The 14,941-nt window shown below is 39.7% G+C and overlaps 2 protein-coding genes and 1 long non-coding RNA gene across 7 annotated transcripts in view; 2 read left to right on the plus strand and 1 right to left on the minus strand.

The window, feature by feature from the left end:
• Positions 1–14,941, plus strand: part of LOC306999438 — a 743,560-nt gene that overhangs the window by 133,670 nt on the left and 594,949 nt on the right. The gene's annotated exons all lie outside the window — the stretch shown is intronic.
• LOC306999434 (uncharacterized protein) overlaps positions 1–14,941 on the plus strand; it is a 169,848-nt gene that overhangs the window by 31,401 nt on the left and 123,506 nt on the right. The window lies entirely within an intron of this gene.
• Positions 1–14,941, minus strand: part of LOC306999428 (sucrase-isomaltase, intestinal-like) — a 59,291-nt gene that overhangs the window by 1,941 nt on the left and 42,409 nt on the right. For 2 of the 3 annotated variants that reach the window (XM_079614090.1, XM_079614089.1), the window contains 3 exons: positions 14,283–14,371; positions 7,596–7,645; positions 7,272–7,445 (listed from right to left, as the gene is read on the minus strand). In XM_079614090.1, the coding sequence (XP_079470216.1) occupies positions 7,272–7,445; positions 7,596–7,645; positions 14,283–14,371 (313 nt within the window). Of the gene's footprint in view, positions 1–7,271; positions 7,446–7,595; positions 7,646–14,282; positions 14,372–14,941 lie in introns of those variants that run through there. The other variant, XM_079614091.1, reaches the window with a different exon arrangement.

Consider the following 14,941-nt stretch of genomic DNA (forward strand, 5'->3'; position numbering starts at 1 on the left):
GATTTTTTTTTTTTTTACTTTGATTAGATATGTTCTCCAAATGTCAAATTAGCTAATACATTTTGGAGAATTCTGTAAAGCCCAATTAAGGGCGGCTATTTTCAGAAAACCTTGGCGTTTAAAGGAAGCATTAGATTTAAGTTTCTGTCAATTTATATGCCTGTTGCGTTTGACTTAGACTAGAGGACTTTGACGAGTCTACTACAGTATCGCATTAGGGAGTACATTGTAGTCTCCCCTGAGGAAAATTTTTAATCATTTATTGCTATAGGAGAGGAAGAATTTTCTAAACTCGTTAAATCATCTAAATCTACGACAAAATGTATGTTAGAACCTATACCGACTAAGATACTGAAAGAGATGCTTCCAGATGTCATTGACAGATGTCATAGTCATCTTCTTAATATCATTCATTTATCTTTATCTCTAGAATACGTACAAAAAACCTTTAAGCTGGCTATGATTAAACCGCTTGTTAAAAAAACGCAACTTGATCATACAAAATAAGTCAATTACAGGCCGATCTCGAATCTGCCTTTTCTGTCAAAGATACTAGAAAAAGCAGTATCCTCACAACTGTGTTCCTTTCTAGAAAGAAATGATATATGCGAGGATTTTCAGTCCGGATTTAGACCATACCATAGTACCGAGACAGCTCTCGTTAGAGTCACACATGATTTGCTCATATCATCCGATCGTGGTTGTATCTCTCTATTAGTATTACTTGATCTTAGTGCTGCATTTGACACCATTGACCACAACATCCTTTTAAATAGACTCGAACATTATGTTGGCAATAGTGGAATTGCACTAGCATGGATTAAATCATACTTATCTGACCGTTATCAGTTTGTAGCAGTAAATGCAGAGATGTCTTATCAATCACAAGTTCAGTATGGCATACCACAAGGCTCAGTACTAGGACCGCTGCTGTTCACTCTGTACATGCTACCATTAGGAGATATCATTAGGAAACATGGAATTAGCTTTCACTGTTATGCCGACGATACTCAGCTGTATATTTCTTCAAAACCAACCAATTCACAAAATTAACGGAATGCATAGCTGATATAAAAAAAGTGATGACTAGTAATTTCCTACTACTAAATTCTGAAAAAACAGAGATTCTAATTATTGAACAAAAAACTTCCACACGTAATAACCTAAAATACTGTCTAACACTTGATGGCTGCTCTGTTAAGTCTTCGTCGTCGGTTAGGAACCTGGGTGTGCTCTTTGATACCAATCTTTTTTATTTGAAAGTCACGTGTCTAGTATCTGTAAAACCGCATTTTTCCATCTTAAAATTATATCTAAATTACATCATATGCTCTCATTGACAAATGTGGAACAATTAGTTCATGTGTTTATGACCTCAAGGCTAGATTATTGTAATGCTCTACTGGGTGGTTGCCCTGCACGCTTAATAAACAAACTACAGTTAGTTCAAAACGCAGCAGCTCGAGTTCTTACCAGAACCAGGAAGTATGACCATATTAGCCCCGTTCTGTCAACACTGCATTGGCTGCCTATTAAACATCATATAGATTTTTTAATATTGCTGATTACTTACAAAGCAATAAATTTTTATATAGGTTTATCTCCACAGTACTTGAGCGAGCTCTTAACGCATTATAGTCCTTCACGTCTATTGCGATCTCAAAATTCCGGCCAGTTAATAATACCTAGAATAGAATATCAAAATCGACTGCTGGCGGTAGATCCTTTTCCTATTTAGCACCAAAACTTTGGAACGGTCTTCCTACCATTGTCCGGGAAGCAGACACACTCTGTCAGTTCAAAGCTAGATTAAAGACACATCTCTTTGACCTAGCATTCACATAATGCATTATAGACTTCTATAACTCAATGTTAGGCTGCATAGATTAGGTCAGCCGGAACTGGGAACACTTCCCTTAAATCCTGATGTACTCGTTACATCATAAGAATAATGGCATCTATGCTAATTTTAGTGTCTTTGTTTATCCCGAGGTTTTCCCGCAGCCTGCCAGATCCAGGCCGTATCCAGATCTGACGAAGGACCTTCGGCTGGACCCGATGACAACGCAGTGCTGAAGTGCCAACTAGCCTCTCCCTATGGAGGATCCCTTTACCACTCTACAGATAAAGCGTTGTCGGGATAATTTCGGTTTCGCGTATCTACCCCAAAGTGATACAATTCTGCATAAAAATTTTAAGGCCAGACAAGTAATTTAAGGCTTGGTTTGTAGGGAATTACAAACCTGCGCACATATATTTAAATGCGCATAACTATAGAATTGAAGCGCAATTCTTGTAGCGCACGTGAGCGCCATCAGCGTTTCTCACAGGTTCACGTTTAAAGTTTGTGTAGAGAGAACGGTGTCGTCTTAGCGGCCTCTAATTTAATAACTAACAAACGTTGCGACGGAAGTGAATCAATCAAAACTAACTTTAGCTGGAAAATATCTTTATTCAAGAACCGCTATAAAGCCAAAACAATCAGTTAATTTAAATGATCCGTTTATCACTGTAAAGGTGCTTTGAAACAATCTACATTGTTACAAGCGCTATTTAAATGAAGATGACTTGACTTGACCAAAGCAAGTCCAAAAGTCCAAAGCAAACATGATATGATTCATACAGTATCTGCTCATTCTGTTATTCTAGCAACATTTTATATCACGCAATAATATATGAAGGGGCAATAACATCCTCCAAAGTGATTTAAATAAAAATGGACCCCATACATCAGGCTGCGGCAGACGGAGGTTTTGAAGAGGGACTACAGGAGCCTGATCGAGACGGTACGCAGAACATCGCCTGAAGCAAAGATCGTCGTGTCTGGACCGCTTCCCACGTACCGACAAGGACAAGAAAGGTTCAGTAGATTGTTTGCACTAAATGAATGGTTAATGTCATGGTGTAATGAACAGAGACTGCTCTTTGTAAATAATTGGAATCTGTTTTGGGAGCGACCTAGGCTCTACCGTGCTGATGGCCTGCACCCCAGCAGAATCGGAGCGGCTGTTCTGTCGGACAACATCTCCAAGACGTTACACACCATATGACTAGTAAGTCAAAGTCCAAATCACATTCTTTGCTGTCCCAAATTAATTGATATAAGTACCAGTGTAGAACACTTTATAGAAACTGTGTCTATTCCTCGTTTAGTGAGGCCAAACAATAAATCTACTGTAGGATCTAAGACAAATCTAATTGTGATTAAACCAGAAAATCTCAATATTAGTGAACAAAAATAATTTCTAAAGCTAGGTCTTCTAAACATTAGATCGCTTACACCTAAGGCGGTTATTGTAAATGAAATGGTCACAGATAATAGCTTCGATGTACTCTGCCTTACTGAAACCTGGCTTAAATCGAATGATTATTTCGGTCTTAATGAGTCCACTCCACCAGGATACGGTTATAAGCATGAGCCCCGTCTGATTGGTCGTGGCGGCGGTGTTGCAACAATCTATAGAGATATTCTTAATGTTACTCAGAAAACAGGTCACAGGTTTAATTCGTTTGAAGTACTTGTGCTAAATGTTACGCTCCTAGATGTAAGAAAGAAATCCCTATTATCTCTAGCCTTGGCTACTGTATATAGACCACCAGGGCCTTACGCTGATTTCCTAAAAGAGTTTGCAGATTTTCTCTCAGATCTATTAGTCAAATGTCGATAAGGCAATAATTGTTGGAGATTTCAACATACACGTTGATAACACAAATGATGCGTTAGGGGCTGCGTTTACAGATTTATTAAACTCCTTTGGGGTCAAGCAAAACGTTAGTGGTCCCACTCATCGTCTTAATCATACTCTAGATTTAATTATATCATATGGAACCGATCCAACCGATATAGATATTATACCGCAAAGTGATGATGTCACTGATCATTACATGGTAACTTGCATACTACGTACGGCTGAAATGTGTCATGTTGCGCCGCGTTATCGACCAGGCAGAACAATCCTTCCAACTACTATAGATAGATTCTTGAATAGCTTACCTGATCTATCTCAGCTTCTCAGTGAACCCAAACAAACAGATGAGCTAGAGGAAATGACTAGCAGTATGAGCACCATTTTCTCTAGTACATTAGAAATTGTTGCACCAATTAGATTAAAAAAGGTTAGAGAGAAAACTAAAGCACCATGGTACAACAGTGCTACGCATGTTATCAAGAGAGAAACTCGTAACTTAGAGCGCAAATGGAAACAAACAAATTTAGAGGTCTTTAGAATTGCGTGGAAAGACAGTATGTCACGTTATAAAAAGGCTCTAAAAGCAGCCAGGGCTGAGCATCTCCGCAAACTAATAGAAAATAACCAAAACAATCCAAGGTTTTTATTTAACACCGTGGCTAGATTAACAAATAAACAGACATCACCTGAACAAAATATTCAGTTACATTTTAATAGTAATGATTTCATGAATTTCTTCACTGAGAAAATAGAAAGCATCAGAAACACAATTGTAAATGTACAATCTTTGACAGCGTCTTATGATTCAGCCTCAATTATTGCCCCTCAAGAACAACTACAGTGCTTTACAACTATAGGACAGGAAGAGCTAAATAAAGTATCACTGCATCTAAAACAACAACATGTTTATTAGATCCAATACCCACTAAACTACTGAAAGAAGTGTTACCTGTAGTGGAAGAGCCTCTTCTCAATATTATTAACTCGTCTCTATCTTTAGGTCATGTTCCAAAAACATTCAAGCTGGCAGTTATAAAACCTCTTATTAAGAAACCACAATTAGATCCAAATAACCTAGCAAATTACAGACCCATTTCAAATCTTCCATTTATGTCTAAAATACTAGAAAAAGTTGTGTCCGCTCAACTGTGCTCTTTCTTGCAAGAAAACGATATCTATGAAAAGTTTCAGTCAGGATTCAGGCCACATCATAGCACAGAAACTGCGCCGGTTAAAATTACAAATGATTTACTTTTAGCTTCAGACCAAGGCTGTATCTCAATACTAGTTTTACTTGATCTTAGTGCTGCGTTTGACACTATAGATCATAAAATACTCTTAGATCGACTTCAAAATTACACTGGTGTTCAGGGACAGGCATTAAGCTGGTTTAGATCGTACCTATCAGACCGTTACCATTTTGTCCATTTAAATGGGGAAAAATCAAAGATAACGTCAGTAAACTATGGAGTGCCGCAGGGATCTGTATTAGGCCCCCTGCTATTCTCAATTTATATGCTACCACTTGGTAATATTATAAGAAAACATGGAATAAGTTTCCACTGTTATGCTGATGACACTCAATTATATATTTCATCAAGACCAGATGATAACACTAAATTATCTAAAATGACAGAGTGTGTTAAAGATATAAAATATTGGATGACGTGTAATTTTCTTCTATTAAATTCAGATAAAACGGAGGTATTACTGATTGGTCCAAAAAACTGCCCACAAAACCTCTTACAATACAACCTTACTGTACGTTCACACCGCCGCCGGCGAGAGCGGCAAAAGTCGCTCTCGCCGCCCTGCCATCGACGCCGTGAGATTCGGGGACTCTCTGACGCTCTGACGTATATTTTAGAATGCGTGATTTTTTTTAAACTTTATTTAAAGGAGCCGCAAAGCAAATAAGAACTGAACATAAATCAGTATCCTATTTTGTGCATTCTGGCCACACGTAGGGTATAAATTAACCTATTAAAATATTTTAAATGTGAAAGTAACAAAACACCAACAATTTCAGACACCTTTTACATTCGTCGTTCTTTTTATTAATGTCCCTGTATGTAAACAGGGACACGTCGTACAATAACGGGAAACCCGCAACAGAAATGATTAACTTTTCCTCCATTTGGCTTAGGAACTAATGTGGTCGGAACCTAAGTTTACAGGATTGTGTTCTCTGTTATCCTCTCAGGCGGAGGACTTCTACATTCCGATTGGTTGCCGCCGAACCGCGTCATAGCTTATTACCATAAAGTTGACTTGATTTCAACTCTTCTCGCCGCTCTCGCCGTCCAGGACGCGCCGCGCCGCTCTCGCCGGAGCTCGCCGCCGGCTCTCATTGAAAATGAATGGCTTCCGGCCACTTTGACGCTCTCGCCGCGTGCGGTGTGAACGCACAGTAAATCTAGATGGACGTCCTGTTACTTTATCCTCTACAGTAAAAGACCTGGGTGTTATACTAGACCGCAACTTGTCTTTTGAAAATCATATTTCAAATGTCACAAGAACAGCATTTTTCCACCTTAGAAACATGGCTAAGCTACGTAATATGCTATCAGTTTCTGATGCAGAAAAGTTAGTTCATGCATTCATGACCTCGAGACTAGATTACTGTAATGCTTTATTAGCTGGTTGTCCTGCATCCTCCGTAAACAAGCTACAGTTAGTCCAAAATGCAGCTGCTAGAGTTCTTACTAGGTCAAGAAAATATGATCATATAACACCAATTTTATCATCTCTACACTTGTTACCTATTAAGTTCCGTATCAATTACAAAGTATTGTTACTGACCTATAAAGCCCTAAATGGTTTAGCTCCTGTGTATTTAAGAGATCTTCTATCGCCATATAATCCATCGCGCTCTTTAAGATCACTAAATTTGAGGCTTCTGGTCGTACCTAGGATAACTAAGTCCACTAAAGGAGGGAGGGCGTTTTCACATCTAGCTCCTAAACTCTGGAATAGCCTTCCTGATATTGTCCGAGGTTCAGACTCGCTCTCCCAGTTTAAAACTAGATTAAAGACGCATCTCTTTAGCCAAGCATTCACATGATGCATCTCATACCTTTTATACTACAGTTAAATCAGATCAAATGCATTCATATTATGAACAGCAGCTACGCTAATTATTTCCCATCTGCCTTTTTTGTTGTTATCCAGTTATCCATTCAGCTCCAGTTATGTATCCAGCCTCTCATGGAGACTTCAGATGCCCCAACGCCTGTGATGAGACGACTCGACGCCTGTGAAGAGACGACCCAACGCCGGCGATATGTTATGCCCTAAATTTTATGATTAACTAACTGTATTTTTGTATGTATATTTTTGAAATGCATTTTCTGTAAAGCTGCTTTGAAACAATATGTATTGTGAAAAGCGCTATACAAATAAACTTGAATTGAATTGAATTGAATTTACTTTATATTACTGGTCTCAATGTGTATTATACCCATTTCTGTAGGGTGTTGAATATCCTATTTCAATCAAAATCAGTAAAACTCGTCACAAACACAGTTTCATATTGACTTTGGTGGTGAATAGAAAACTCTTTTATATTAAAACTATGATTACCTTCTTTGTTGAATCGTAGTTAACCTGGGACTCCGACAGAGAGTTTGTAGTGATGCCGTCCGACACGAGCACAGAGGCGGGAGCCGAGCTCACTCCCATCACTGTGATGTTCTCAAACTTCAAACTGTTTGGATCCGTGTAGCCATTGTGAGCAACATGCATTGTCAAGACATCCTGATCCAGCAGAAAATATCAGAAATCACTACAGATTTTTGTAATAGATGCTATTTAAAAAATAATAATAATAATGTGGACACAATGTAATTCCATTTAAAAACAAACAAACAAACAAATAAACAGAAACGGGACATTAGGATGACATACATTAACCACGGAAAACTGGTAACGAATGTAGGAGCCGGATGAAACGGTATCTAAAAAAAAAGAAAGAAGTAATGAGAGACAAATCAACTTTATATACTAGTCACACAAGTGTTATCTTTTTTTTTTAAAGAAATATTTTGGTAAATCTAATCATTTAGTCTCTATAATAGGGCTCAATAATAAGGATAACCCTGTGACCAATTTGAAATAGTTTCAGGCCAGTGTTGTTTTTTCACTACATCTCATGTTCGTTGCACATGTTCATGTGTCTTTGTCTTGCAAATGAAAACATTTGTTTTTCTTTGCACTGTTAATTCATTGAACATTTTGGTGTTGCAAATTCTGCTAATTTTAAAGGTAATCTCACCAATGTAAAGTTACCTTTCAAATGGGAACTCGCACTGCGTCTGAAGACACTTTGGGGAACGCCTCAGCGTGACCAGTGTCTGAAGCACGTGATTCAAATGCGATAATGTCATTGGCCTGCGACAGCCCGTGATGTCACTAGACTAGAGCAGGGATAGGCAACTCCGGTCCTGGGGGGCTACTGTCCTGCAGAGTTTAGCTTCAGCCCTGATAACAACTCACCTGCCTGTATCTATCTAGTAATCCTGAAAACATTGATTGCCTTGTTCAGGTGTGTTTAATTAGGGTTGGAGCTAAACTCTGCAGGACAGTAGCCCTCCAGGACCGGAGTTGCCTATCCCTGCTCTAGAGCGACCGTGAGTGGGCACTTAGAGTACACGTCATCAGCTTTTTTGTCTTCAGGATCCGTTAGTTTAAGTACGTGTGACATGAATATCATGATGAATCGCTCTGCCAAGCGTCTTCAGGAAGTGTGCGTCAGGTGTGTTTGTGCACGAGTGAGGAGTACGCACGTTCAGTTCTTGAGGGAGCTGAATGCGTGCATTGTGAGGATTTCTCATTGAAAGCAGAGCTTGCCTCATCCCTATTCTCTATGGATGTGGAACATGCATTTGGTTGGAATGCCTTCAATTCTTCGAAGAAGCTGGATGTGCCGGGTAGGATGCATTAGCAAAACTATTTACAGAGAGAGGTAAGAAGCTTGTCTTTTCTGTTCTCTGTTAAGGAATAGTAGTTAGAGTTTGCACAAGTGTGTTCGGCTCTCGGGGGAGTTGAAGAAACTCATAGCCATGCGTTCATGGATGTTCTCGTATGTTTCTTTCAGAGTGACAGAAACTGGCGTTTGAACCTTGCACGCTTAAACACACGTTGTGTGATGCGGTCGCTGTGATTTTTACCACCTAGGCTTGACTCTCACTTGAGAGATGAGAGTTAAGCAACTACTCTCTGCGGTTCGGGTCCCGCGGCCGACCATTGCGGTGAGGCGGGATGGAGTGTTGGGGGTCGTAGGTGGAGCGCGGGAGGAGTTGAACAGGAATATTTTATCTAGCTCTGCTCTGGTACTGCTATTAATTTATCTGAATCTAATTCTGAGGAATCAGATGCAGAAATAAGGTCAAAAACCATGGGAGGAGTCAGACGGGAAGTCCTTTCCCTTTCATGCTAGCTCTGATATTTCATGTGTTTTCCGATACGGAATTGATTACGATGGAATGCCTAATTCTGAGGAATTGGATGCAGAATGGGATGAGGCAGATGTTATTGATAAATCTGCTTCCTCTGCTGTCCACACACAGGTGAAGCTTGTACTTTCTCCTGAGGCAGATCTAGCTATTTGTGCCACAAAGCCAATGAAATTGGGTTAATGGTTGCTATAGTTGACAAGGGGAGGCATTTGTATCAGGAGGAAAATACATTTTCCTTGATGCTTGTTGCTTTGATCTCAGAGCTTTGAGTCTCCGTCAGCAGCTTCTAGGAGAAATTTATGTCCCTCCCTAGTGGTTCGTGGGCGTTGAGTGTGCTTATTGCCATAGTGGAGTTTGTCCAACATTTTTTTGCCTCTTCTACTTGAGGTATTTTAACACTGTACATAAGTAAGCTTGATTAGAGATGTTCTGATTGAGCGTACTCCCCTTGTTATGAGGGTCATCATGCTGGGTGCTCCCTAGGAGCTGTTTAGCATAGAGTAGGGCTGCACGATATGAGGAAAAGCTGCGATGTGCGATAACATTGTTTAATATTGCGATGACGATATGACTTGCGATAAATGTGATTGTTAACTATACTGTTCCCATGTCTTAGTGCTTTAATAGGTTCTTTGCGTGATAGGTCAAACGTTTATTACCTGCCTGGTTCAGAATACACGATTTTAGCGCGATTTTGACACGATCCGTTTGACGTATGGGTGTCGTGGAGATTCGTAATAACGACAACGGGCGTCGGGACGCAAGATTCGATCGTTTCATCTCGTATAGTGTGTCATAGTGAGCGACAACCTACGTCGCGTCTGCGATGCTTCACGACAGAAAGACTATAGCATGTTTAATTCTTTAACGGTCCTCCACGACGGGTTGAATATGTGAGCGAGGCGAGACGTGAGTGAGTGCAACAGTGAGTGTGTGTGTGCGCCAGTGAGCGTGTGTGTGCGTGAGTGAGCGAGGGACAGTGAGTGTGTGTGTTTGTGTGTCTGTGCGTGCGAGTGAATGTGTGTGTGTGACGGCACGCGATGACTGGTCGGAAAGCAACGTGTAGTCTGACATGTTTCTGGTCCACGACAAGATTTTAGGAGTCAAAAACGTGTAAATTAGTGCTAATCTGAACCAGGCATTATTCATCGTGTCAGGCTGTCTGTTGCGATGTGTTCATCGCGGGAGTTCATATCGCGATGACGATGAAAATTCGATGTATCGTTCAGCCCTAGCATAGAGCCAAGCTGACTGGCTTTCTGTTAGCCTCCTTGACAAGCTTTGATAAGGTTGAGCGCAGTTGGCCTCCTCTCGATCTGAGAATCATTCGGTTGAGGCCTAAACTGCACTCTAAACTGAGTCCTAAACTCTAAACTGTAGCCGCGTTTCCATTACATATTTGCACCAAACTTTTGCTAATTTTTCTAAATATCGATACAAAACTATTGCAAAATGACGCCGTTTCCATTAACCGATGTTATGTGACTAAAACATAATTTTTTCCTCTCGCGATATGTCATTTAAAAAATCCTGGCAACAGATGTTGGTTTATAATATCACAGCCACCGCACTTCATTATAATTATTAACGGAAAGAGACGTAGGCGTGTTATCCAAGCATTAATGGCAAGGAAAGACCCTTATACTGTGAGCGGCACATATGAGGAGTTTCTCCCTCATTTCTGCTTCAAGCTCTTGATTGTGGCATTTCTTTGAGGTTTAGAATCTAGTATTCCAGTAATTATTTTGTCTTTTATAAATTTAATAAACAACTCTATCTCGTATTCTGTCCGAACACACCAGGCCTTTTACGTCAGGTGACTGTAAATGCGCAAAAACTGTTTCCATTGCAGTTTTGCGAAATATTTATTTTTCGAGTTGCCTGAAAAACCACCTCATATTCCCTCCACTAAAAAAATTCTCTCCAAAATATACAAAATTTTATCCCATTTAGATAAAACATTAAGTCTGCCATTCCAAAAATGGGAATCAGACTTGTCCATTACTCCCGGTGCCGACTTTTGGACTCATACATGTAAAAACATATACCTCATGACAAAAAATAGTAATCTACAATTAATACAATATAAGGTACTTCACAGATCTCACTTTACTATTCAGAAATTATCTATAATGGGGTTCGGTTCTGACATATGCTCTCACTGCACGCAAAACAACCCAGACACATACGTTCATGCTGTATGGCAATGCACTCCAGTAAACCGATTTTGGATAAATGTCACGGAATCACTCTCTTTCATCTTTGGTTGTCACATCCCAGCAACCCCTTCTTTATGCATTCTTGGTGATACTACTACAATCAATGTAAGCACTTTATGCAATAAAACACTGCTAGTAGCACTAACTATCGCCAAGAAAACAATCCTCATGAACTGGAAATCAAGGAAAAAAATACATATCGTTCATTGGAAAAACCTGTTATCAGATTATATATCAATAGACAATTTATCAACTTCAAACTCACCCTCCCCTTGGTCATCCTTTATCACCTACTTACAGTCATGACCCTCTGCACCTGAGATCCAAGTTACAAGTTTAGATCCATCCAATTCACTTCCCACTTGTAAATAGCCACAAACACCAGGGCGGAGGATGGTAGCGGGAACAATTACTATTAGTATGTTTACTCTTTTTATTATTTTTATAATCATTAGTTACACTTATAATTAAAATCTCCTTTTCCCTTCCCTCCCTCTTCCTATAAATCTATAATTATTATTATTATTTTTTTTATTTTATTTTTTTGACTTCCCTCTATTCATCCCTATTCTGCCTGAGCCAAATGTCTGGTGCTGGTCGGCCCCGTGGGGTATCTATGGGCTCTGGGCCCCCATGGGGCGCCCCCTTAATACGGACATACACACACCCGGTCCTGGTAGCACACAACATGCCGTACTCTCTTTTAAATGCTCTATACATTTGGTTGCATACAGAATATTTCCAATAATAACAAGAACAACCAAAACAGACTAGGGTAAATGAGGGGAGCATGCAGATGCCTTAGCAGGTATTTTACTGCAAACCTCATCTCTTTTAATACATACATTCCAGAGGAGGCATATACCCAGTAATACTCAGGGCGAGTGCGTCATGCAGGGGGAAATCTGGGCAGATGTTCATCCTGCTTGACCACTTTCTTTTAATGCATTACATTAGTGGAAATCGACAATTTAGCCATTCACACTCGTCCATAGGACAAGAGTGGCGGGTTAGGTGATGGTTCCGGGGTCGGGATGTGGGTGTCCGTGGGGGCGGGATGTGTGCTGGGGGCCGGGGGATCGGATCACATGTGGGTCCTCCCTCTGCCATCTCACTATGGTATACCTTGTTCGGGGACCGGGCGGCAACGCGGCTATGAGTGCCCAGGCAGTTTGTTTATTCAATCATAAAAAAATATTTTATAATAATAAAAATTATTATTTGTTTATTATACTCTTCTTCTCTTTCTCTCTCTCTCTCTTTCGCTCTCTTTCTCTCTCTCTCTCTCTTCTCTGCAACCCTCCGAGGTGATCCAGCTTCTACATTACCGGCCAAACTACAAACCTTTTTTTTTTTCCTTATATACACCCACACACACACACACATATACACACACACAAACTAACACACAACTATCTCCACACACTCATTAACCCCCCCACCCCCCCCCCCCCCGCCACTTTAACTCCTGTAATTTCAGTTAACCTGTATGCAACTAGTCTCACCCTTTTATCTGTTGTTAAATGTTTTGTCATATCAAAATATGTAATGTCGAGATATGTCTTTTGTCTAGTGTACGTGTTTTATTTATATTTTTGTGTAGTATTCTTGTGGCTACTGTATCGTTACATTTTGTTCGTAATAAAAAAAAAAAAAAAAAAAAAAAAAAAAAAAAAAAATAAAAAAAAGAAAAACCACCTCATGCGGGCGTCAAAAACGTTTTTTTGCGATAAATGGGAGTTTTTGCGAAATTGACTTGTTTCCATTGAGCGCATTTGAATGGTAATGGAAACGCGGCAAGTGACAGCAAGTGTATCAGGCCCCTGCGGCCCGCTGTGATAAGCTGTCTTTAAGGTTGAGTGTAGTTTGGCCTCCTCTCATTCCAGGCCTTCGCTCACCTGAGCTCCAGCTAGTTAGTGCAGCTAGTTAGTGACATCAAGGGTTCGGCCCTCTCTAAGGCCACCTTAGTAACTGTTTTTGAGGCTGAGTATGGTTGGCCTCCTCTTATTATAGAGAGTAGTTTTGCTGAGGTCTTTCGCGCACCTGAGCTCCAGCTGGTCAGTGAGATCAAGGGTTCTCTCTAAGGCCAGCTTGGTAACTGTTTTTTAGGTTAAATATGTTGGCCTCCTCTTGCTATAAAGAGTTGTTCTACTGAGGCCTCCACTAATTTGAGCTTCAGCAACTCAGTAACATCAAGTGGGTCGGCCCTCTATGATAAACCTTGATAAGCACACCTCCGCACGCAATAGAGAGTTGTTTTGATAGGCCTCAGGTCACCTGAGCTCCAGCTAGACATCAAGTGTTCGGCCTTCTGTGAGGACGCCTTAATAAACTGTCCTTGAGGTTGGGTTTGGTCTCCTCTCGCTTTAGAGTTGTTCTGCCAAGACCTCTGCACACCTGAGCTCCAGTTATACTTCTAATACATTTAATAATCTTAGTTGATGTTAATTTCAACATGAACTAATATATAAATAAAATCAAAAGTTGTATCGGTTATTATTATTTAATGAATCTGAGCTAACAGGAACCAAACAATACATTTATTTTAATTTTATTAACATTAACAATGAGCAATACATTTGTTACAGTATGTATTCATATTTTTTGTTAATTTTAGTCAATAACTAATGTTAACTAATGATTGTAACTTGATAAACTGATTGTAAATTGTTACATTTGGTTCCACTTTATCTTAGGTGACTTTAACTACAATGTACTAACATTTAAATTAATAATTTGATACAATGCACTTATTGTGTACACACATGTTTTTGCAATGTACTTATATTTTTAAAAATACCTGCATGTAATTACAGCTGTTATTGTCATTCTTGTTATTGAGCCATGTATTAGGTTGATTTTTGTTTCAGACAGTGAGCTGGACAACTTTTAATCAATAGCAAGTCCCTTCAAAATACCTCGAGAGTCTCCGTCATCCCAAAATAGCTCGCCTGACGCAGCCTCATTGTCATCGAGTGCGGCGATCAGTCCCATGGGATGAAGTCGGCTGAGGGAACAAACTACTTTTACCAGAAACTCAAGAGCAGACAGAAAATGGATCCTTTGAATTAGAGGGGATTCTTGTTTGTGAATAACATGTCACAGACACCGTGCAGCAAAGCCGGGTGGAGGAATTAGTGTATCTAATGCTAGTGCAGCCCAACAGATACTTTGAGAGATATGGTACATTTCCATTTCTACTGCTGACGGTGTAATATATTCAGAGGGAAATAAACACACTACAAAATAAATAGCTATTGAAGACAGAGAAATTCTAACTATTTTCCTAATGTTAAATAGAAACTCAGGCCTCATGCAGATGAACAGGAATGAGATGAATAAAAACGTTCCAAAATACACAAAATCACAAACATCTAAATGTGTACATTCTCAGTCTCAAATTAAACTCACTTTGCAATATTAACCATGTTATAGTGATGCTGTGAATTCATTCAAATGCTATAGTAATTCAAAGAAGACTATAATACATAAAAATCTCCAAAAAATAGTAGACACTTTTTGAAATGGGCATTAGATGTGTTCATGTAAGTGGCGGACTCCCTGAGAGCGGATAGTG

Source organism: Phoxinus phoxinus, assembly GCF_949152265.1.
Source record: "Phoxinus phoxinus genome assembly, chromosome: 5".
Lineage (NCBI taxonomy): Eukaryota > Metazoa > Chordata > Actinopteri > Cypriniformes > Leuciscidae > Phoxinus > Phoxinus phoxinus.